General features: G+C 43.0%; 1 protein-coding gene across 2 annotated transcripts; it reads right to left on the bottom strand.

Moving 5' to 3' along the window:
• Positions 1–744: 744 nt before the first annotated feature.
• Positions 745–26,192, bottom strand: LOC139455199 (vacuolar protein sorting-associated protein 33A-like). Of its 2 annotated transcripts, XM_071236746.1 has the most exons (17): positions 26,082–26,192; positions 23,364–23,429; positions 22,733–22,860; positions 22,008–22,092; positions 21,046–21,150; positions 19,893–20,009; positions 18,107–18,281; positions 17,385–17,581; positions 16,598–16,688; positions 12,681–12,755; positions 12,211–12,290; positions 11,034–11,120; positions 9,884–10,015; positions 8,222–8,390; positions 7,351–7,473; positions 5,387–5,508; positions 1,166–1,255 (listed from the first exon to the last, which is right to left on the bottom strand). In XM_071236746.1, exons 1-16 carry the CDS (start codon positions 26,190–26,192, stop codon positions 5,402–5,404), a joined length of 1,848 nt encoding a protein of 615 aa, XP_071092847.1. In that variant the 3' UTR covers positions 1,166–1,255; positions 5,387–5,401. The 2 variants fall into 2 exon arrangements, with proteins under 2 accessions (XP_071092849.1, XP_071092847.1); XM_071236748.1 differs by lacking the exon at positions 5,387–5,508 and having other exon boundaries at positions 745–1,255.

Genomic DNA, 26,192 nt, shown 5'->3' with positions numbered 1-26,192 from the left:
GGGCACAGTAAGGCCTCTCCTCAGTTCTCCCTTAATCCAAATACTGCTATATCGGGCACAAGTAACTTTTGGTTAATTACACAGAGTGAATTCTAGCACATTATGGGCACAGTTAGGCCTCTCCTCAGTTCTCCCTTAATCCAAATACTGCTACATCTGGCACAAATAACTTTTGGTTAATTACACAGAGTTAATTCTAGCACATTATGGGCACAGTTAGGCCTCTCCCGAGTTCTCCCTTAATCCAAATACTGCTATATCTGGCACAAGTAACTTTTGGTTAATTACACAGAGTTAATTCTAGCACATTATGGGCACAGTAAGGCCTCTCCTCAGTTCTCCCTTAATCCAAATACTGCTATATCGGGCACAAGTAACTTTTGGTTAATTACACAGAGTGAATTCTAGCACATTATGGGCACAGTTAGGCCTCTCCTCAGTTCTCCCTTAATCCAAATACTGCTACATCTGGCACAAATAACTTTTGGTTAATTACACAGAGTTAATTCTAGCACATTATGGGCACAGTTAGGCCTCTCCCGAGTTCTCCCTTAATCCAAATACTGCTACATCTGGCACAAGTAACTTTTGGTTAATTACACAGAGTTAATTCTAGCACATTATGGGCACAGTTAGGCCTCTCCTCAGTTCTCCCTTAATCCAAATACTGCTACATCTGGCACAAATAACTTTTGGTTAATTACACAGAGTTAATTCTAGCACATTATGGGCACAGTTAGGCCTCTCCCGAGTTCTCCCTTAAACCAAATACTGCTACATCTGGCACAAGTAACTTTTGGTTAATTACACAGAGTTAATTCTAGCACATTATGGGCACAGTTAGGCCTCTCCTCAGTTCTCCCTTAATCCAAATACTGCTACATCTGGCACAAATAACTTTTGGTTAATTACACAGAGTTAATTCTAGCACATTATGGGCACAGTTAGGCCTCTCCCGAGTTCTCCCTTAATCCAAATACTGCTACATCTGGCACAGCAGGTGTTGGCATCACCCATATCAGAACACAGACTGCACTGTTCATCATCATGACAAGCTGGACGAGGAGCTGGATGTTGGGAGGGTCACCTGTAACATTGATTGCACAGAGCATGTCATGCTTCCACTTTAGATTCACTTTGATTTGGCAATCTCAGAATGGGTTCAGTTTGACAGTCTCTATCTTCTCCTGTAAAGACTCAATCAAGTGCTTCCCCGTTATGATCTTGGTTGTGGCAATCAAGTAGTCTGTGCCGCCTGAAGAACAGAAAACAAACACAGATTATGATAATCTTATTCAAACATGTATTATTAATGGTATTACTTAAGTACAGTACTGATTGTACACATATTTGTTAAATAATTCTGGGAGAATCCCTTTGATTGTGCTACTGAATAAACGTGAATGCTGAACGTTTGGATAATTACACAGGGTGAATGAAATGTATTTAACAAAGATTTGAACAGTATACAAACATAACACAGCATATCGGTGAAAATGGGATGAATCCCACCAAGAATCCAAAACAGAAATGTATCTGGGATTCGAACCCAAGATTAGCCAAACCTGGTACAACTAAGGGACGTAACTCTGCACAGGAAAGGTGGTACTCTTTTATCACTGGTGATCACCCCATGAGGGGTAGCTGGACATGACTATAGGCACAGGCTATACATCTCACTATGTGTTTGTATGTTACACAAAGCTTTCCTTACTCAAAGTGTGTTAGATTTCTCCTTAATATGACAATAAGATAAAAAAATGAAATGCATGGTTCAGTATTTGAAACTAAGAGATAGTTGAGTCGTATGATTTATCTTATTAAAATAGATAACTAGACGACTAGGCATTTATACAATTATGGGTGAAGATTATGTCTGAAAAAATAAAAAAGACTAATATTTCTGAAGCAATTGCTTTGTAAACTTGGTGCAAGTGGGTGACCGCTGCTGTTTTTAATGTGGAAGTGAAGGCAACAGACTGGTGTGGTTTGCTTGTGGTGAACACAGTTCATTAGAACCAAGCTATTTTTCATCCCATCAAAGTCGAAATAATTTATTTTGCATGAAATAAAAGTCTTGCAAATACGTTTTATTATTCTACAAAGTTGACTGTGATATGTCTCCAAACTTTGTTTTAGATATGTTATCAAGCCTTTTCCTTTATGCAGTTCTTATTCTGAACTCAGTGATGCATTTTGGAAAATGTCACAATTTATGTTCCATTAAAATCAGGAATTACATTCTATAGTAATTGTGCAAAGCTAAGGGATGGGAAGGCATGGTGGTAGGGTAGATCAGACTAGCCTACTGTAGGGTAGGGTAGATCAGACTAGCCTACTGTAGGGTAGGGTAGATCAGACTAGCCTACTGTTGGGTAGGGTAGATCAGACTAGCCTACTGTTGGGTAGGGTAGATCAGACTAGCCTACTGCAGGGTAGGGTAGATCAGACTAGCCTACTGTTGGGTAGGGTAGATCAGACTAGCCTACTGTTGGGTATGGTAGATCAGACTAGCCTACTGTTGGGTAGGGTAGATCAGACTAGCCTACTGTTGGGTAGGGTAGATCAGACTAGCCTACTGTAGGGTAGGGTAGATCAGACTAGCCTACTGTTGGGTAGGGTAGATCAGAATAGCCTACTGTTGGGTAGGGTAGATCAGACTAGCCTACTGTTGGGAAGGGTAGATCAGACTAGCCTACTGTAGGGTAGGGTAGATCAGACTAGTCCACAGTTAGGTAGAGTAGATTAGAATAGCCCACTGATGGGTAGGGTAGATCAGACTAACGCAGTGTTGGGTAGAGTAGATAAGACTTGTCTACTGTTTGGTAGGGTAGATCAGACTAGCCTACTGTTGGGTAGGGTAGATCAGACTAGCCTACTGTTGGGTAGGGTAGATCAGACTAGCCTACTGTTGGTAGGGTAGATCAGACTAGCCTACTGTAGGGTAGGGTAGATCAGACTAGCCTACTGTTGGGTAGGGTAGATCAGACTAGTCTACTGTTTGATAGGGTAGATCAGACTAGCCTACTGTTGGGTAGGGTAGATGTGATTAGCCCACTGATGGGTAGGGTAGATCAGACTAGCGCAGTGTTGGGAAGAGTAGATCAGACTAGCCCACTGTTAGGAAGAGTAGATCAGACTAGCCCACTGTTAGGTAGGGTAGATCAGACTAGCCTACTGTTGGGTAGGGTAGATTAGATAAGCCCACTGATGGGTAGGGTAGATCAGACTAGCGCAGTGTTGGGTAGAGTAGATCAGACTAGCCTACTGTAGGGTAGGGTAGATCAGACTAGTGCAGTGTTGGGTAGAGTAGATCAGACTAGCCTACTGAAGGGTAGGGTAGGTCAGACTAGCGCAATGTTGGGTAGAGTAGATCAGACTAGCCTACTGTAGGGTAGGGTAGGTCAGACTAGCGCAGTGTTGGGTAGAGTAGATCAGACTAGCGCAGTGTTGGGTAGAGTAGATCAGACTAGCCTACTGTAGGGTAGGGTAGGTCAGACTAGCGCAGTGTTGGGTAGAGTAGATCAGACTAGCCTACTGTAGGGTAGGGTAGGTCAGACTAGCGCAGTGTTGGGTAGAGTAGATCAGACTAGCCTACTGTAGGGTAGGGTAGGTCAGACTAGCGCAGTGTTGGGTAGAGTAGATCAGACTAGCCTACTGTAGGGTAGGGTAGGTCAGACTAGCGCAGTGTTGGGTAGAGTAGATCAGACTAGCCTACTGTAGGGTAAGGTAGATCAGACTAGCGCAGTGTTGGGTAGAGTAGATCAGACTAGCCCACTGTTAGGTAGGGTAGATTAGATTAGCCCACTGATGGGTAGGGTAGATCAGACTAGCCTACTGTAGGGTAGGGTAGATCAGACTAGCGCAGTGTTGGGTAGAGTAGATCAGACTAGTCCACTGTTAGGTAGAGTAGATTAGATTAGCCCACTGATGGGTAGGGTAGATCAGACTAGCGCAGTGTTGGGTAGAGTAGATAAGACTTGTCTACTGTTTGGTAGGGTAGATCAGACTAGCCTACTGTTGGGTAGGATAGATCAGACTAGCCTACTGTAGGGTAGGGTAGATCAGACTAGACCACTGTTGGGAAGGATAGATCAAACTAGCCTACTGTTGGGTAGGGTAGATCAGACTAGCCATTCTGTTGGGTAGGGTAGATCAGACTAGCCATTCTGTTGGGTAGGGTAGATCAGACTAGCCTACTGTTGGGAAGGCTAGATTGGATTAGCCTACTGCTGGGTAGGGTAGATTAGATAAGCCCACTGATGGGTAGGGTAGATCAGACTAGCGCAGTGTTGGGTAGAGTAGATCAGACTAGCCTACTGTAGGGTAGGGTAGGTCAGACTAGCGCAGTGTTGGGTAGAGTAGATCAGACTAGCCTACTGTAGGGTAGGGTAGATCAGACTTGCCCACTGTTGGGTAGGGTAGATCAGACTAGCCTACTGTAGGGTAAGGTAGATCAGACTAGCGCAGTGTTGGGTAGAGTAGATCAGACTAGCCCACTGTTAGGTAGGGTAGATCCGATTAGCCCACTGTTGGGTAGGGTAGATTAGATTAGACCACTGATGGGTAGGGTAGATCAGACTAGCCTACTGTAGGGTAGGGTAGATCAGACTAGCGTAGTGTTGGGTAGAGTAGATCAGACTAGTCCACTGTTAGGTAGAGTAGATTAGATTAGCCCACTGATGGGTAGGGTAGATCAGACTAGCGCAGTGTTGGGTAGAGTAGATAAGACTTGTCTACTGTTTGGTAGGGTAGATCAGACTAGCCTACTGTTGGGTAGGATAGATCAGACTAGCCTACTGTAGGGTAGGGTAGATCAGACTAGCCCACTGTTGGGAAGGGTAGATCAGACTAGCCTACTGTTGGGTAGGGTAGATCAGACTAGCCATTCTGTTGGGTAGGGTAGATCAGACTAGCCATTCTGTTGGGAAGGCTAGATTGGATTAGCCTACTACTGGGTAGGGTAGATCAGACTAGCCTACTGTTTGGTAGGGTAGATTAGATTAGCCCACTGTTGGGAAGGCTAGATTGGATTAGCCCAATGTTAGGTAGGGTAGATAGGATTAGCTCAGTTGGGTTGGGTAAATCAGACTAGCCCAGTGGTGGGTAGGGGAGATAGGATTAGCCCAGTTGGGTTGGGTAAATCGGAGTAGCCCACTGTCAAGTTAATCTGACGGTGTTATTCAAGGAAGCCAACGCATTAAATTTTACTCTTCGGAAGGAACCTTTAACACGGAGCCTTAGGCAAGTGCCAAAACATTAACAGCTTATTATCCACATTGTGTGAGATTATTAGATGCAGAACATTGAGGAAAGCGATTCACACTGAGGGAAGGGATTCACACTGAGGGAAGGGGACACACTGGGTTATAACAGAAGGACCTACAACTGAGACGACTGACTAGTAAGGAGGTGAGTCACTCAGATGGGACTCAAACTGCTCCACTAAAGGCTTGATGAAATTTTCCGCATTAACGATGGCCGTTGTAGCAACAATATAATCAGTACCTACAGCATGCAAAGACAAACTTATAGAACAAATAACATCTGGTTAATGAGATACACAAAAAGTAACAACATGATTCAACAATGGTCTTCATCAACATAATCAATCTCAATAAAATCAGATCTGTAACTTGGACATGATAGTGATGATGATGATACCTCTGCGTGAATATCTGACAAAACCTCTAAGGAGGTGGCAACAGGGAGACTTTCAGCGGAGCAAACCTGTTTACGGTATCTTGAAAAAATGATCCTGAACAAACAGATCTAAATGGAAATAATAAAGGCCACACATACTGTTGTTTTTCCGCACCATGGCAACTACACCCAAAAGTGTGTACTATTGAAGGAATATGTTTTCTGTGTAGGTTTTCTTTTGTTAAGATCAAGATAAAAAGACATTAATCAAATTCTTTTCAGACAGCTGACATTTGATTGACTCAAGAACCCATGCATCCTTCCTATGGATCGGGGGTCAAAGTTTGCTCATGGACCTTCTATATAGTGTTTCATAGATCTTCAGGCAGGGAGATATAGTATTGGATTCAAACATGTGATAGTACTGAGACAGCTACATGATGAAGCGCCTTCCAATCGGGGCTGAAACGACTCACTGATGCATCAATGCACTACCACAGAGACGATCCACGACACACTTAATTCAACCACAAATACCGCTTCACATAAGATGGCCTCCTTTATATTGAGTCCATTGTGCAGAATTAGTGTTGTCTTAATGTCTTTGAAATAAAATCAGCTTCCGCTTCCCCTCTGATATCAAAATTAGAATATTTTCGTAATATTGTATGAAGGTTAATAAGATTCTGTGTATCGTTTCAGCCCGAGTCAAACCAGTCAGTAACATCCTGTATGTAAGGTTGAATACAATAACACATATAAAACTACTGTACACAGACTTTAAACTAGAAAAAGTAGGAGTTCAAAAGAAACAAAATATTCAAAAGACATTAATCAGTTTATGTTGTTCAACATAGTAAGTGCTCAGATCCTCTTTGGTTTCCCCAAAAGATTACCTATTGGTCGGTTTGAGGTCGCTTGGCCCCTATACAGCATCAAACTAACCCGGTCTGTGTCTGTTGTCAGATGGCTGATGAACATGTCAAGTATCCATATCATAACCAGGATTGTTATCAATAAGTTATCAACATACTGACATGATCCAGTGATTGACATCATGAGCATCGATCCACGCAATTGAGATTTCATAACATGCATTAACCAAGTCAGCGAGCCTGACCACCCGATCCCGTTAGTTGCCTCTTACGACAAGCATAGTCGCCTTTTACGGCAAGCATGGGTTTCTGAAGACCTATTCTAACCCGAAGACTTTTGAGGTCAATATGGTAGAAGAACCTGACATGAACAATACTAGTGAGGTCAGCCACTGTATTATTAGTATTGACCTCAGACCTCATTCTCGGTCAAACATTCCGGGAACAGTAAAGAAGATCTGGGTTAGAGTTGGTCTTCAGCAACCTATGCTTGCCAATAGGGAATACTATGCTTGTCGTAAGAGGGGACTTACAGGATCGGGCTGTTGCTGACTTGGTTGATGCATGTCATCGTATCCACATTGTGTGGATCGATGCTCATGATGTCAATCACTGGATTGTCTGTTCCAATCTTGATTATTTTCAGACTGCCGTCTTATAACTGGAATATTGTTGAGTGGAGCGTTAAAAAGAACGAAATAGTCTGGTCAAGAAAATGTCCTGGCATATGGTTTTAAGAAGCATAATTTCAATTTCCCTTCCTCAGTTGACAGGAGCACTTAATATGTCATGTATGCGCTATTGACACAGTTGTTTCTATGGTAACACCTACCATCATCCTGCTGTGCAAGGAAGCGGAGTGCGGCAATCTCTGCAAACGTCACGCCCCCGAGGAAGAAGACGAGTGTCACTTTCTGATCCCCAGAACTGGAATGCTGAGAGGAGATGGAACTTCCTGTAACAGGAAAAGTGATTGATAAATTATGTATACAACGTTGTGAGGAAGGACAGAGGTTTACTGTAGGCAGCAATGTCTTAGTTACAGCACGAGACAATGTAGGACCATGGAAGATAAATCATGTATACAACGTTGTGAGGAAGGACAGAAGTTTACTGTAGGCAGCAATATCTTAGCTATAGCATGATGTCAGTCTAGGACCATGGAAGATAAATTATGTATACAACATTGTGAGGAAGGACAGTGGTTTACTGAAGGCAGAAATGTCTTAGTTACAGCACGAGACAATGTAGGACCATGGAAGATAAATTATGTATACAACGTTGTGAGGAAGGACAGAGGTTTACTGAAGGCAGCAATATCTTAGTTAAAGCACAAGTCCATGTAGAACTCTGGAAGGTAAATCAGGATATTGAATAATACAGGCAGTACGGCATGGTCACTCTCACAGCACAGATATTCATACCAATCTAAACACACATTATCAAATGTTTCCTCACAGAAAGTTTCAATTTTAACATAGCATCTCTAAATTTCAACTCAGTGTCTTGATATTTCAAGAAATAATCAAAAAGGCAAATGGGCATAAATGGCTTCTGTAGGTCCTTGTCGTAACCCTTATGTGAAAAATGAAATATTTCAGGGGTCTCCACATTCAAATACCATAGGATCCCAGGACCCCTGAATTTCGAAGAACAGTTCCTCATATTATCTTTTGGCAGACAACATATTTCAAACAAATTACTTCTTTTCCTGAGTGCTACTGGTATCTGTTGTATTTCCTCTACTTTGGGCCCCGGCAGAAGGTTGAGTACTTCTGTGATGCTTCTCCAGCCAGGCCGCGCCAGATACTGGGCCAGGCGCACACTCAGGGGGGCGTAGCCGCTGAACACGTACGAGATGTCGTTAGGGAGCTGCAATACATTCGACATGGGTCAGCCCTCTGAGAAGCGACCATTTCGGTGGCCAGATGCAATTTAAATCTATGGTGACCTAAATTTTTCTACTGCTCACCACTTGGCTACCTTAAAGTAAACATCACTGGCGACAATATCAGTTTATCAGTCTCCTAAGATATTCATGTTAGGCGCGGCATGGCTCCCAACAATAAAACAAATTTATTTATATGGATTTCTATACATGTCTCTACAGTAAACTGTAACTGGAATTCAACCAGTGCTCTTACTGAAATAGAATCGCCAATATTCTAAAAGTACCCATCCCTTTCAAGGTAGTCCTTAATACTTTCCCCTCTCCTACCCTCATGTACCATTCCGCTCAAACATACGCTGATACATATCCCATCAGGATATATACTCAGGATATCCCATCAGGATATATACTCAGGTTCAGGAAAATAATTTAATGAAATTTCAGTTTTCATAAACAAAATATCTGAAGGATAATAAAGGGAAGTAAATTATGTCAGGCATTTCAAGTTATCCCTACTGCTAGCAAACTGAAACCGACCACGCAAGTAAAGCATGATAACAATGTTGCAAGTTTATCCATCCCCTTTTGAAAAATGTTCAAACTTTTGAGGTCAGCACTTCAAATAGTGAACAATTCTCACACAAATCTTATCATCATCATTTCAAGGGTTAAACATCTACTAATGACACATTCAATTTCAAATTATATCTAACAGATAACATATTGGATTTATTCTCGATTAATGTCAAGAACTTATTATTGTTTTCCTTTTTATATATTTCTTCAACCAAATAATCACTACGAAGCTGAACATTGAGTTGAGAAACCTAGAAATGAAACCTGAAGGCACAATACTTATCTGTGGGTATCTACAGTATAAACATTGTACTAAACATCATCAAACAAACTTCATGACTGGAGCAAGACATGCTATTGGAACCAGTGCTACAGTTACCTTGGTTACGGATTATAATTTTGTGTCAAATACATCTGTTTTCATTATCAAGACTTCTAACTGTGGAGCATCAAGTCCAAACATATTTGCTTTGCTCTCCAGTTGACCATTCTAATGCATAACTCACCTGTTGACCATTCTAATTCATAACTCACCTGTTGACCATTCTAATGCATAACTCACTTGTTGACCATTCTAATGCATAACTCACCTGTTGACCATTCTAATGCATAACTCACCTGTTGACCATGCTAATTCATAACTCACCTGTTGACCAAGCTAATTCATAACTCACCTGTTGACCATTCTAATGCATAACTCACCTGTTGACCATTCTAATTCATAACTCACCTGTTGACCATTCTAATGCATAACTCACCTGTTTACCATTCTAATGCATAACTCACCTGTTGACCATTCTAATGCATAACTCACCTGTTGACCATTCTAATGCATAACTCACCTGTTGACCATTCTAATGCATAACTCACCTGTTGACCATTCTAATGCATAACTCACCTGTTCACTGACATCCTCTACTATCAGCTTCAGTGACTTCCTGATTACTGTGTATGTACGGTTGCCATGGGGACGAAGCAGCCCTGTTTTCTCCAGGTTCATCAAAGTCAACATGTGCTCGAACCCATACGTCTGGTGAAGAAACAAAAAAACAGATAGAATCAACTGAAGCTCGATATAATAACAGCATAGTAGAAAAGTAATTAAGACACATAATGTCACCAACACAGAACCCATTCTGGTAGTAATGATAGGGCATTGTCTGTTTCACATTTCAATAGGATGGCCTCCAAAGGAAACTTGTCCCACCGATTCATTATATAACTCACTTTCTTCAGTCATTCATGTATTGACAGTGATTCAAATTAAGGAGGTACTGAGTTCAATGGGTGTAGATTTTACAACGTTAAATACTGCACATGACAGTTAAACATGACCACCTGACATTTGAAGACATGAAACGTAAAGATGGATGAGAACAAGGTAGCCCCAAATGTACAAACAGTAGAGAAGTTGTCATCCATGCAGGGTTTCATGTCTCCATGACTTTGACACTCCATGAAATTTGTCCTGAATATCAAACACTGCATTGATATCAGTATTATTTCCCTCTTGTAGAAGTCAAGGGTTGCTTCCTACCTGGACTATTTCCCTCTTGTAGAAGTCAAGCACTGGTTCCTACCTGGACTATTTCCTTCTTGTAGAAGTCAAGTACTGGTTCCTACCTGGACTATTTCCCTCTTGTAGAAGTCAAGTATTGGTTCCTACCTGGACTATTTCCGTCTTGTAGAAGTCAAGTATTGGTTCCTACCTGGACTATTTCCGTCTTGTAGAAGTCAAGTACTGGATCCTACCTGGACTATTTCCCTCTTGTAGAAGTCAAGTACTGGTTCCTACCGGGACTATTTCCCTCTTGTAGAAGTCAAGTACTGGTTCCTACCTGGACTATTTCCCTCTTGTAGAAGTCAAGTATTGGTTCCTACCTGGACTATTTCCCTCTTGTAGAAGTACTGGATCCTACCTGGACTATTTCCGTCTTGTAGAAGTCAAGTACTGGTTCCTACCTGGACTATTTCCTTCTTGTAGAAGTCAAGTACTGGTTCCTACCTGGACTATTTCCCTCTTGTAGAAGTCAAGTGTTGCTTCCTACCTGGACTATTTCCCTCTTGTAGAAGTCAAGAACTTTTGGCTTCAGTCCATCGTTGCAGAAAGACTGGATACAGATCAGCCTCAGTACCTGCAAACATTCCACACGACACATCACCATCAGTCCTGCTGGAAGTCTACAGTAAGTGAGTTCAGTTTACAGGCTAAAGGAATATTTTACAAGTTTAAGGAATAGTCTACATGTTTAAGGAATAGTCTACAAGTTTTAATGAATAGTCTACATGTTTAAGGAATAGTCTACAAGTTTTAATGAATAGTCTACATGTTTAAGGAATAGTTTACAAGTTTAAGGAATAGTCTACATGTTTAAGGAATAGTCTACAAGTTTAAGGAATAGTCTACATGTTCAAGGAATAGTCTACAAGTTTAAGGAATAGTCTACATGTTCAAGGAATAGTCTACAAGTTTAAGGAATATTCTACAGGTTAAAGGAATAGTCTACATGTTTAAGGAATAGTCTACAGGTTAAAGGAATAGTCTACATGTTTAAGGAATATTCTACAGGTTAAAGGAATAGTCTACATGTTTAAGGAATATTCTACAGGTTAAAGGAATAGTCTACATGTTTAAGGAATATTCTACAGGTTAAAGGAATAGTCTACAAGTTTAAGTAATAGTCTACAGGTTAAAGGAATAGTCTACATGTTTAAGGAATAGTCTACAAATTTAAGTAATAGTCTACAGGTTAAAGGAATAGTCTACAAGTTTAAGGAATATTCCACAGGATAAAGGAATAGTCTACATGTTTAAGGAATAGTCTACAAGTTTAAGGAATATTCCACAGGTTAAAGGAATGGTCTACTGCACTCACTCAACACACACTACTAATCTGGGATCAGCATGACCATGTTATAAGGGGGAGGCTACACTACCACTGTGATACTGACACTAAACTGCACTCACTCAACACTAGGGGTGACTATTGAGCCCAAAAGACTATTGCGATATCAATAACTATTGGAAACAACTATTGCAATAACTATTGATATTGAGAGATGTAATTGCAATACAACACACACATAACTGATCAGTATGAATCTGCTAGGCGTTCTTAAATAGAACTTAAGGGGTTTATTCTAAGATAATATACTATCCTAAATAATGACACAATTTTATTGTCTGAGCAAATAAAATTTAGGAAATTGTTGTAAACCGTTTACCTTAGTCAGGACTTCCTGCTTGGCTATGGCGTCTTCAATGTAGGGGTGGACTTTGTCGGTTTCCATGCCATTAATAAATTCTGTTGAATATATCATTCACATAACACAACTACTTCCTGAACATACTGCCTCCAATGTCACACTAGTGTCAGCAAACGGATAGTCAGCAATACTATAGCTATATCCCTGTTGTCACAGTTGTAAAAGACTGAAAAGACTGATCAAGCAATGATCCAGTACATTTAGGCACAATGACAAACAGTGGCACCTACTATGTATCAAAGACAAATACAATATGGAAATAAAACATTTAAACTTAAACATCAGGAGAACACTGTACCATTAAATAAAGCCATTAAATTCAGTTTTCCATACAGCCACACAAATTACCCAGGTTTATTTATTGCCTTTTTGTAACAACCCGACTGTGCTGAGCAGGTGAGCTACTGAATCTCGTGCTGGTGTCGTACCTTGCTGACAGCGGAGGGAGTCCATGAACTCGTCCTGGTCCGTCGCTTCCTTGATCAACTCAGCGATGGAAGTATCTGGAGAAACAAGCACATGACATTCAACAGAACAGCATGGACTGTCACTACTCCCTGAGGTCACCTGTGTTGCCATTGCTTGACAACACCAGTCTACTAAGGCTTGATTGTTATCTCCCTTATGTAATACATGTCTATATGTCCATTTATCTTATCTCCATGTCGGAATGGTGGGATCTGATTGGTTCAAGTATCTGTGTATCCTGCCTGAGGGAGAGCAGGAGAATAAATCAATTATATGCTGGCATGAAGAAAACAGGGTGCACATGTATTTCTGAGCAGGAGACTATATCCCTTATACCCTGCTACGAAGCCAAAGGTTCCACATTGTTTATGAGTCAATGAAAGTCACGTGACACAGCACAAGTTAATCTCGGCTGAATCTAACAGTAGTTTTCTATTAATCTTTAAATTTATTTAATTCTTTTACAATGCAGCGTTAATAATTGGCAAACTGCCCAACAGTTAAGGTGTCATAAGGACTAGTAGATATTTGCCCTTTTTAAGGGTTTAGCTATATGTTATCATTATCAGGGCTAGTGGACTGAAATTGTTAGCTTCTATCACTGCAATGGCAGATTTTAACATGTCAGCAAGAATAATTGCTCCGGCTTGTGGTATAAAACTTAATGCGTGTTGCTTCAAACAATATATATACCCTTGTGATACTGCTACAACTAATAATGTATGCACTGGGATTGAATGATTGATTACTCAACCATACCTGTAATGACTTGACTTTCATTCTCAGATGCATTGCTTCATGTAGCAGAGATTCACTTATACTGTCGCCAGACATAGAAGAGAGTATGCAGTCAACACACTTGTAATGAATGGTAACAGAAAGTCATGCATGCATTGGAATATTTGTACCAAATGTTACAGTGGCCAGTAGCCCTTGAGAATGACTACTCACGAGTGACCAGTAGGGGCGGGGGAGTGACTACTCACATGAGTGACCAGTAGGGGCGGGGAGTGACTACTCACATGAGTGACCAGTAGGCCTGGAGAATGACTACTCACGAGTGACCAGTAGGGGCGGGGGAGTGGCTACTCACATGAGTGACCAGTAGGGGCAGGGGAGTGGCTACTCACTAGTGACCAGTAGGGGCAGGGGAGTGACTACTCACATGAGTGGCCAGTAGGGGCGGGGGAGTGACTAATCACATGAGTGACCAGTAGGGGCGGGGGAGTGACTACTCACACGAGTGACCAGTAGGGGCGGGGAAGTGACTACTCACACGAGTGACCAGTAGGGGCGGGGGAGTGACTACTCACACGAGTGACCAGTAGGGGCGGGGGAGTGGCTACTCACATGAGTGACCAGTAGGGGCAGGGGAGTGACTACTCAATAGTGACCAGTAGGGGCGGGGGAGTGACTACTCACACGAGTGACCAGTAGGGGCGGGGGAGTGGCTACTCACATGAGTGACCAGTAGGGGCAGGGGAGTGACTACTCACTAGTGGCCAGTAGGGGCGGGGGAGTGACTACTCACACGAGTGGCCAGTAGGGGCGGGGGAGTGACTACTCATACGAGTGACCAGTAGGGGCAGGGGGGTCACTACTCACTAGTGACCAGTAGGGGCAGGGGAGTAACTACTCACTAGTGACCAGTAGGGGCAGGGGGGTCACTACTCACATGAGTGGCCAGTAGGGGTGGGGGGTCACTACTCGCATGAGTGGCCAGTAGGGGCGGGGGAGTGACTACTCACATGAGTGGCCAGTAGGGGCGGGGGAGTGACTACTCACACGAGTGACCAGTAGGGGCGGGGGGGTCACTACTCACTAGTGACCAGTAGGGGCAGGGGAGTAACTACTCACTAGTGACCAGTAGGGGCAGGGGGGTCACTACTCACATGAGTGACCAGTAGGGGAGGGGGAGTGACTACTCACACGAGTGACCAGTAGGGGCGGGGGAGTGGCTACTCACATGAGTGACCAGTAGGGGCGGGGGAGTGACTACTCACATGAGTGGCCAGTAGGGGCGGGGGAGTGATTACTCACATGAGTGACCAGTAGGGGCGGGGGAGTGACAACTCACTAGTGGCCAGTAGTAGGGGCGGGGGAGTGATTACTCACACGAGTGACCAGTAGTAGGGGCGGGGGAGTGACTACTCACTAGTGACCAGTAGGGGCGGGGGGGTCACTACTCACTTGTGACCAGTAGGGGCAGGGGAGTAACTACTCACTAGTGACCAGTAGGGGCAGGGGGGTCACTACTCACTAGTGACCAATAAGGGCAGGGGGGTCACTACTCATTAGTGACCAGTAGGGGCGGGGGAGTGACTACTCACGAGTGACCAGTAGGGGCAGGGGGGTCACTACTCACTAGTGACCAGTAAGGGTCGGGGAGTGGCTACTCACTAGTGACCAGTAGGGGCTGGGGGGTCACTACTCACTAGTGACCAGTGAGGGTCGGGGAGTGGCTACTCACTAGTGATCAGTAGGGGCAGGGGAGTGACTACTCACATGAGGTGACCAGTAGTAGGGGCGGGGGAGTGACTACTCACATGAGTGGCCAGTAGGAGCGGGGGAGTGACTACTCACATGAGTGACCAGTAGGGGCGGGGGAGTGACTACTCACATGAGTGGCCAGTAGGGGCGGGGGAGTGACAACTCACTAGTGGCCAGTAGGGGCGGGGTGGTCACTACTCTCAGTGGCCAGTAGGGGCGGGGGAGTGACTACTCACACGAGTGACCAGTAGGGGCAGGGGGGTCACTACTCACATGAGTGACCAGTAGGGGCGGGGGGTCACTACTCACATGAGTGGCCAGTAGGGGCGGGGGGTCACTACTCACATGAGTGGCCAGTAGGGGCGGGGGAGTGACTACTCACATGAGTGGCCAGTAGGGGCGGGGGAGTGACTACTCACACGAGTGACCAGTAGGGGCGGGGGGGGTCACTACTCACTAGTGACCAGTAGGGGCAGGGGAGTAACTACTCACTAGTGACCAGTAGGGGCAGGGGGGTCACTACTCACATGAGTGACCAGTAGGGGGTGGGTGGGGGGGTGGGTGGTTGTGTGTGACTACTCACATTAGTGGCCAGTAGGGGCGGGAGAGTGATTACTCACATGAGTGACCAGTAGGGGCGGGGGAGTCACTACTCACTTGTGACCAGTAGGGGCAGGGGAGTAACTACTCACTAGTGACCAGTAGGGGCAGGGGGGTCACTACTCACTAGTGACCAATAAGGGCAGGGGGGTCACTACTCATTAGTGGCCAGTAGGGGAGGGGGAGTGACTACTCACTAGTGACCAGTAGGGGCAGGGGGGTCACTACTCACTAGTGACCAGTAACGGTCGGGGAGTGGCTACTCACTAGTGACCAGTAGGGGCTGGGGGGTCACTACTCACTAGTGACCAGTAGGGGCGGGGGAGTGACTACTCACTAGTGACAGTAGGGGCAGGGGGGGTCACTACTCACTAGTGACCAGTAAGGGTCGGGGAGTGACTACTCACTAGTGACAGTAGGGGCAGGGGGGTCACTACTCACTAGTGACCTGTAAGGGTCGGGGAGTGGCTACTCACTAGTGACCAGTGAGGGTAGGGGAGTGGCTACTCACTAGTGATCAGTAGGGGCTGGGGGGTCACTACTCACTAGTGACCAGTAAGGGTTGGGGAGTGGCTACTCACTAGTGACCAGTAAGGGCTGGGGAGTGGCTACTCACTAGTGACCAGTAGGGGCTGGGGGGGTCACTACTCACTAGTGACCAGTAGGGGCTGGGGGGTCACTACTCACTAGTGACCAGTAGGTGCTGGGGGGTCACTACTCACTAGTGACAGTAGGGGCAGGGGAGACTACTCACTAGTGGCTTGTAGGGGCAGGGGACACTACTCACGTGTGGCCAGGGACTGCCGGGCGGCCTGGAGGTGGGGCAGTTTAGACACAAACTGTTTCATCTCTCCCACTGTCTTTGCACTGTGTCGCTCCTGTCACACAAAAAAACAAAGAAGTCTGTGAGGGCAATCAGTCTCCATGTAGCCCACTCACAATCAGTGTACAAATTTCATATAACCTACTGAATAATTAGTTGGAACATTTGAGGTAATTTGCTTATCTGGCAAGAAGCAATGAGTTTCTGAAATGAATGAATGTACCCCGAAAAGGTAGATATAAAATATAGATCAACAAGGAATTTAGCCAAGGATAACCGTTAAATCACTAAAACATGATAGCTTTCTCACACATTCTAAGTAATTACAATTCTTAAATTAGTGCATTAAATGCTACCTAAGCAGTGCAATCTGTAAAAATCCAACCGCAGCGCTACTTTGTCTTACGATAGTGAATTACCCAAGATGCTTAGCGGCCACAGCAGATCATTGACCCCTTGCTGTTGCAAATAAGCATGTCTTACATCAGTGATGACTATTACAGCAGGCTTCCCATCCTATCGATGTATGTCTTTGGGTAAGATAAGAAACCTGCTTCAACGTGCATCACAGCAGGCTTCCCATCCTATCAATGTATGTCTTTGGGTAAGATAAGAAACCTGCTTCAACGTGCATCATTGCATCCATACATACCATGGTTGACAGACTGGGCTGCATGTATAGCACTAGACCCAGGACACTGCCACATATAATAACATACCAGCAAGTATTCTAGCCTAAAGCTGTGCTTACATCAAATTCTGCAGTGATGACTTTAGCTTTGCGGCTGACAATAGCACCGACAGCATTGAAGTTCTTGTCTCTCAGATCTGCGTACAGTTCATCTCCAGAGTTGAGAATGATTTTCTTTGGTTCAGATGGGACATCTGAGGGCCCTGACCCATCCTCCTTCTTCTGGGAGAACTTCTCTGGTGGCAGTTTGACACTTGCTACAATCAGACAACAGCCACTGCAACTACTGTATAGCATGGCTCAATCCACAGCTCAAGGGCAATAGAAGTAAATCAGTTCAAAATGAATAATTTTCAAGAACAGATAGCATTGCCTTATTTTCAGAAATTCATCTTTCATTTGAAGTCTATCCATGATTAAGAGAGACAACCAATTAACCAATTATCATTTGTTAATCACGATAAGAGGTTTCAAATCACAATAACATGTTTCTTATAAGGCACCATACCAGCTGAAGCTTACAAGGGCATTTTGGACAGATTTACAACATATGAATTGATACAGTTGTGTCTCCCATTCCAAATTCAACTTGTCTCAATTGAAAGTAAGTCTATTTGCTGGTTATCAAACTTATCACAGCACTCTGGTTTGTGTACATTTTACTGATATTGAAGTATTCGTAACGCTTTTTAAAAAAACCATTTCTTTCATATATTTGAAAGAATATCGTAAATGCAAGGTTTAAGGCTTTCAAAGAGACAGGAGCTTGGAAAGCAACCTACTGTTACTAAGGCCGAACACCTCATCAATGAGGCCTTCATAGGTGAGCTGTGACAAGAGGGGAGTGAGGAGGTCGACGGTGCGGTCCAAGATGAGGAGGTTGTCTATCTGGGGGGTGATCTGCGGTTCACGCCCACTCAGCTCGCCCTTCATCCGACGCATCATGTCCACCACATTCTGAAACACAAATACACAGCTCAGTGTCCCTTGTGTTCTGTGTCCATTCCCCTACAACACAAATATACACAGCTCAGTGCCCCTTGTGTTCTGTGTCCATTCCCCTACAACACAAATATACACAGCTCAGTGCCCCTTGTGTTCTGTGTCCATTCCCCTACAACACAAATATACACAGCTCAGTGCTCCTTGTGTTCTGTGTCCATTCCCCTACAACACAAATATACACAGCTCAGTGCCCCTTGTGCTCTGTGTCCATTCCCCTACAACACAAATATACACAGCTCAGTGCCCCTTGTGTTCTGTGTCCATTCCCCTACAACACAAATATACAGCTCAATGCCCCTTGTGTTCTGTGTCCATTCCCCTACAACACAAATATACAGCTCAATGTCCCTTGTGTTCTGTGTCCATTCCCCTACAACACAAATATACACAGCTCAGTGCCCCTTGTGTTCTGTGTCCATTCCCCTACAACACAAATATACGGCTCAATGTCCCTTGTGTTCTGTGTCCATTCCCCTACAACACAAATATACAGCTCAGTGCCCCTTGTGTTCTGTGTCCATTCCCCTACAACACAAATATATACAGCTCAGTGCCCCTTGTGTTCTGTGTCCATTCCCCTACAGCACAAATATACACAGCTCAGTGTCCCTTGTGTAGTGTGTCAATTCCCCTACAACACAAATATACACAGCTCAGTGCCCCTTGTGTTCTGTGTCCATTCCCCTACAACACAAATATACAGCTCAATGTCCCTTGTGTTCTGTGTCCATTCCCCTACAACACAAATATACACAGCTCAGTGCCCCTTGTGTTCTGTGTCCATTCCCCTACAACACAAATATACGGCTCAATGTCCCTTGTGTTCTGTGTCCATTCCCCTACAACACAAATATACAGCTCAGTGCCCCTTGTGTTCTGTGTCCATTCCCCTACAACACAAATATATACAGCTCAGTGCCCCTTGTGTTCTGTGTCCATTCCCCTACAGCACAAATATACACAGCTCAGTGTCCCTTGTGTAGTGTGTCAATTCCCCTACAACACAAATATACACAGCTCAGTGTCCCTTGTGTTCTGTGTCCATTCCCCTACAACACAAATATACAGCTCAATGTCCCTTGTGTTCTGTGTCCATTCCCCTACAACACAAATATACACAGCTCAGTGCCCCTTGTGTTCTGTGTCCATTCCCCTACAACACAAATATACGGCTCAATGTCCCTTGTGTTCTGTGTCCATTCCCCTACAACACAAATATACAGCTCAGTGCCCCTTGTGTTCTGTGTCCATTCCCCTACAACACAAATATATACAGCTCAGTGCCCCTTGTGTTCTGTGTCCATTCCCCTACAGCACAAATATACACAGCTCAGTGCCCCTTGTGTTGTGCATTCATTCACCCAGAACACAAATATACACAGCTCAGTGCCCCTTGTGTTCTGCGTTCATTCCCCCAGAACACAAATATTGAAGGTTTCTGAGAACTTCATCTAAACTGGGCTAACACGATACAAAATTAAAGCCAATCATTACAGTAAGGTAGCGTTCAGTACAAATATAAGACATTTTGAGTGGCATGTCCTTGAACAGATATCTACCTACCTTAGCACAGTCCCCCTTGCCATGGATGTAAGGTATTGTCCCGTACAGCGCCTGCAGCGTCATCAGCGACTGTGCCGCGTAGTACATGGAGGTGAAGTCATTGTCCAGGTAACAGTCCTGGAACAGTGAAAACAATTTGTACCGTACAGTCACTGTTCATGGGACCCAGCCAATGGCCGTATACATCTGTGGAAATCATTTGTATTGTAGCGTCACTCTTCATGGGACCCAGCCAATGGCCGTATACATCTGTGGAAATCATTTGTATTGTAGCGTCACTCTTCATGGGACCAAGTCAAAGGCCGTATACATCTGTGGAAACCATTTGTATTGTAGCGTCACACTTCATGCGACCCAGCCAATGGCCGTATACATCTGTGGAAACCATTTGTATTGTAGAGTCAACTCTAGATAAGTCCAGACTCAAGCCATAAACTGTTCTCTACGCAATGGAGCTTCCTATTTATTCTGATCTTCACAATCCGCATGTCATATATCACACATCCAGGAGTCTATCAAGGCGAAAAGAAGTTAAACCAAAGATGTCACATTATGATAAGCATGATCAATTTAGCCATTAATAATGTTGTATACAGCTGGCTGCATCTTGAGGGATCGTCACGTGTTTGCTGATAAGCTGAACAAATTACAGTATGATTAATAAGAACATGATCCACATTACTTTTGCTTTCATTAACTATTCAGTTAAGAATTGATGTGCACCACTTTTAAGTTCATAGGAGTATAAACCTTCATAGACTGACAGCTTAACTATGTGAACATCAGATGTTGATAATACCCTATCTTTCCTCAGGGACCCGTTCCACAAAGTGATGTTAGCTCTGAGACGACTGTAACTCCCATACTTCAACATAAAGTTATGACACTCGTAGCATTAAGATGATCGTGACACCCATACTTCAACATAGACTTACGACGGTCAAACGGCGTCCAGGAGTCTGGGAGTAATTGGACAGTGTTTACTTTGTTTCTAGAATGATGGCTCATGAATAGAACGTATCATTCCAGCGCCCTTCTCCAATTGAAAAACTGTACATCATGTGAACTTCACATTTATAAAAAAATATCTTAAAAACAAGGTTGGTATTTATCAACAACGCTAATTGCATCCCTTGTGAGGAAGGTAGCCTACCCTAAACGTGTTGTCCATCTCCATTGAGAGCAGATCGTAGTCGAACGGTATCAGCTCCAGGTTAAACTCCTCCACACTGGTGAAGGACCCGTACACTCCGATCTCCTGCAACAGACATACACTGTCAAGTACCCTGGGCCCATTCGCTACCATAGCTTCGTTCTTGGTCAATATTCGGTGAGAAACTGATGAGCGAAACATGCTATTTGTTCAGTTGCATTTATTGGTCATGTTACGGTACTCATTACACTGACTTTGTTGCAACACTTTTCTTTGTTTAAAATATTGGCTGATCTGTCCGACTCTGACAGTGACACAACTTTACGAGTTATCATTGAATGTGAATGTGTCTTTGAAGATGATTTCTGAATTAAGGTACAAGTGAACCTCTACATGCGCGAATCTATGACCGACAAAAGTTAAAGGGGGGGGGGGGGGTGGTGGGAAAGGTAGGGGTGGTGGAACTCACTCACCTAAAATTGAAAGGGAAATATCCTACAATGTTAAAATAATATAATTCATGTTAAATCCAGGTTACTTGACAAGCCCCCACAAGCCATACTGGTATTATATATGCAACACAGGTCTCCCCCCAACTAATGAAAGAATCACGTATATTCTATACCCTGCTGGTGGTGATACCAATCAGCTTGCGGGCCTGGCCTGCCATACCAATTAAGCCATGCTTCCTCATTAGTGCTTTTAAGATTTGTTTGGGTTGTTACAAATACAAACCTTAAAATACATACTTTTAATTAAGCACAACAGCGCTAAGTTTATAAATCATACCATTATCATCTTGATCATTCAGGATAATACAGTATGACAAGGGAGAAAAAGTGAGGTTTGCAAATTTTGTGAATGAAATGCATCAATGATGTTGCTACAAGGTAATCATCATCTACATTGTTTCATTTCAATGTTTAAATATCACAAGAAGAGAAGTAGCTGTACGGTAATACCTTTAATTTCTTCTCACACAGGAGGCTCTTGCGAGGGACAAACACCAGGTAATATTCTTTTCTAAAGCCACCTTGTTGCTCTTCTCTGTAATAGAAATCATTTACATATTTATGTGGGGTTTCAATCAAATTGGACAAATTAACAGAGACAGACAGACAGACAGTTTATTGGTATATGTAGCCTACAGGCCAATTGCACCACATCTATATATATATACACAATATATATACATATATATACAATAGTTGACAATTTACTGTATGAGAATGGATTACAAATATTATACACATTCACATATTCCAATGATGTCGAAGCTTCTGTCCAAACAAAAGAATGCATATGGTCACCGTGCATTTTATTAATCCACAGATCTTTATTTACCAAAGAATTCAATTAAAGCTTTTCATTTTGTAATGCATAGAGTCCAAGAGTAATATTACAAATTCAGTGATACCTAACAATACCAGTCATAAAACAGCTCTTGCTTGGTTTGATGTTAAAAACATACCTTTGAAGATATGACCCTTAGCAATCACTGATCGGTGGGCGAGGACAAAATTGCAGAGTCAGTACAGAGCACTCTTATACACAATATTCACATGTATAACACATGTACATACTAGGGCTGTAATAGTGCTATAGCTCCCATAATTAAACATAGGACTTTGTGAAACAGGACTGAACAGAAATTCTTACATTCTCTAAATGAGAAAACTATACTGACTGCAGGATATTTTGTGAGATCATCTCCATTAAATGCAGTTTTGGTCTGGTTATAAACAACACATTCTGCACATTGTTCTTAGGAAGGCCTGTTGACCGTAGTGGGAACATCTTCTCCACCTCATGCTCCTTGAGAAAAACAAAAAAATGGTCAGTAGTATTTGTGATGAAAATAGCAATCATATCATTGCATTGTAAGTCATACAGTTTGTTTGTTGCCTAACACCACACTTAGTAATATTCCAGCCAGATGACAGCGGCCTGTAAATGGATCTGGACCAGACAATCCAGTGATCGATGTTTGGCGCAATAATCCATGCAATCAGCCAAGTCTGACAACCTGATCCATTTTGTCACCGCTTACAACCAGCATAAACTGCTGTGGATCTATTCTAACCTGGAATACCCAAAGGTGGTCTTACAAATGAATTTCATTACAAAGATAAGATTAATTGCAACATTTTCAATACAACAAATCCTGGAGGTAATAATTATGAAATTTTAAACTGTAAGATCAATTCATCATAATGTTTTCTCAAACTAAATCAATTACTTAAATGACATAGGTATACAGAGGAATATGAAATTAATGTTATAAAAGCGTGTGAACATATTTAGTTTAGCCTCTTTACCTTTAGAAGTGAGTATTCAGCTATAAGTCCAAATGGTCCTGTCAATGCATCATCCCACACAAGAGCCTGAAATACACGTTGATAGTATGGAAATAAATAGTATGGAACTGTTTGTGCAACTTCTAATACTATTCCTTCACTAGTAATTATACTGTTGCTCATGTAAACCACAATCAACTTATCTGATAACCCCTGGATGACGACGACGACAACAACAACAACAACAACAACAACAACAACAACAACAACAACAACAACAACAACAATCTGCTACAAAAGTGCACAACTCCACACGGAATGTATGCTCAAAGCACGACATTATTATTATTATTAAACTGGCCAATGGATCGGTGTGCACTGGATTTTAATTCTCAGCTCCCTGAGGAGTATACAACCCAAGCTGTTGTGAGGCAGCAGATTGTTAACAGTCACATAATTTTAACCTACAGGGATAGAAGCATAAGTGAACTAACATTGATACCTAGCCAAACAACACAGGAGAATTGAAGTCCAAATTCCCAAAGGTAACTAGTTACATATTGGAGTGAGTATTTGAAATAATTGGTGTCTGCAAGAGGTTTGGTCATGAGATTGTTATATAGTGACATCATGGTCAACTTAGACGATAGTCTGAGCACAGGTATATTAAACACGCCAAATACTGTGGAACAACTTTAGAATACAGTACAACAACTTCATGTGAGGATGATCCCTGCCGTAGGTCATGTGCCTTAAGGACAAGCAACCAGGTTTTCTAAGACTCCGTCAGATGCGCCTCGCGACCTTCGGATTGTTTGCCTGACAGCTAAACGACTGTTACGGAATTGAACAAAAAGGGTCGAATATGTGACGGACACTTACAAAGGTTGAGGGTAGGCATGGTGTCCTGTGACTTTAGTCTACGGACACTTACCAGTAATCCTGATGCCATTTGGCACACTCATCCCATTCCGTAATCTACAAGATACCAAGCGGTGAGGAATGAGCCGATATGGCACGAACTGAAATGACTCTGGCGTCAGACGTTGAACTTGCGGGTTGGCATGAATGACATGGTATTTAATACTTGTAATTTTTTTGTGACAGAAAAGTGGTGGTAGGGAACAGTGTTAGGATAATGTGGATCATTGTAAGGGACGAGGGAGGCATGAGCATGACCAGTGACGACACAAGGGTGAGTTGGCCTTTGAATCAGTACTAAACAAATGTACTGGGTGAAAGTGGCTTGTGTGTATGTTCTAGGACAGTTTCTAGCAGCCAAAATATTCAACACTAAACCATTTCACCCTGCTTTCTCAATGTTTTGGTGTGAAGAATATTAGGAACCACTATAGTATCTATAATAGCCACGTAACCCAAATGATTGTAAGGACAGAGTTTAGGGTAACCTACCCCGACACTGGTGAAATTTGGATGTGTTCAGCACCAATATTAAAAAGCAAAATAAAAAACATATTGAAAATAAAAGTGCTTTCATAAGCTAGCGCTTGCTGTAAAATAAGACGCTGCAGACCATATTTAGTAAACAAATATTAGAAACTCTCAACATCTCTGGCCTTTTTCAATGACATTGCGTGCAGAGATCATAGATCACTGGAAGGAGCTTATGCACACTTGATGACCCCTGATGTCACAGGGCATTGTTTTGGAGGCGTGACTGGCAACAAAATACTACAAATTAAGTCATAGGGTAATGTGACGTGTTTGAAAAGTTTGTGGTACTGCATTCTAAAGTTAGGCCAATACTGCTCACTGCCTGTGCTAAGATTCGATCCTTTAAAGGGATATCAGTGATAGCATGGCTAAGGCAGTCTTTGGAGATGAGATTTTATCTCTTTGATTGAACTAGATTGCCAGTCATTAAATTTATTTCAATTTTGGTGTAGGGAGTAGTGCACTTTACCGGGCACACTTTTTCAGATCCAATTAGCGCTGTGGGGGCTCGAACGCACTTTGCCGGCTCACCGGCTCTGCTAATTAATGCGTTAATAAGCCGATGCTCTACCACTGGACCACAGGCGCTATCACATGTAATCAGTGCTCGTTTAACGGGTCATTAGAATCCCCATTGACATGCATGCGTAATTCAGTAAACAATGAATTGCGTATGCGTGTGACGTCACGGTCCGCTCTCCCATTCATCTTTTCTTGAAACCACATCCGCAATTGTTTATGTCAACATGACCGACCAATGGGATTAACCGGATTAACGCTTGAAAAGGTAAAAATTTATGGCTAACCCTTGCCCAAAGCAAGCTAACCCTAATGACCGAAAAGGGGTTTTGGATCGTAAAGACGTGTAAGTTTCCCTAAGACCGAAAACGGGTGTTGGATCGTGAAGCGAGAGTCACCAGAGCGTGAGGCACGGTAACGGTATAATGAGACAGCTGTGGCACTATAGCGCTGTAATTGAGTGGATGGTAGAGCTCGGGCTGAATAATAAGAACGACCTAAAAACCTAATGGAGATAACTTGTGGCATAGTCCAAATCCTGATTAATGTCTACTAATGTTGTATAGTTTGTCTTCATACTATCGGCCAATTTCACTCTGGCAGCGCAGTGACAAATATTGATCATTGCTGACACTTCTACCGATTAGTGGGCGGGTGTTGCAGCAGACGAATTTTTCTATTTCCTGTTCTTTGAGTTCAAAATTATGCGCTGCGCCATTATGCAAACGATGTGACATACACAACTTCAGATACATCACACAATACCTTTGTTCCTAAACATTTGTCCAAGCATTCTAAGAATTCACGACGGTAGAAATCTCGTAACAGACTTAAATTAATTTTCCCAGAGCTCAAATGAGCTCCTCCGGCAGCCAT

Source organism: Haliotis cracherodii, unplaced genomic scaffold (assembly GCF_022045235.1).
Source record: "Haliotis cracherodii isolate W230 unplaced genomic scaffold, xgHalCrac1.p SCAF_11, whole genome shotgun sequence".
NCBI classification, from domain to species: domain Eukaryota; kingdom Metazoa; phylum Mollusca; class Gastropoda; order Lepetellida; family Haliotidae; genus Haliotis; species Haliotis cracherodii.
The sequence above is the reverse complement of the archived record's forward strand: the minus strand, read 5'-3'. Positions and strand labels throughout refer to the sequence as shown.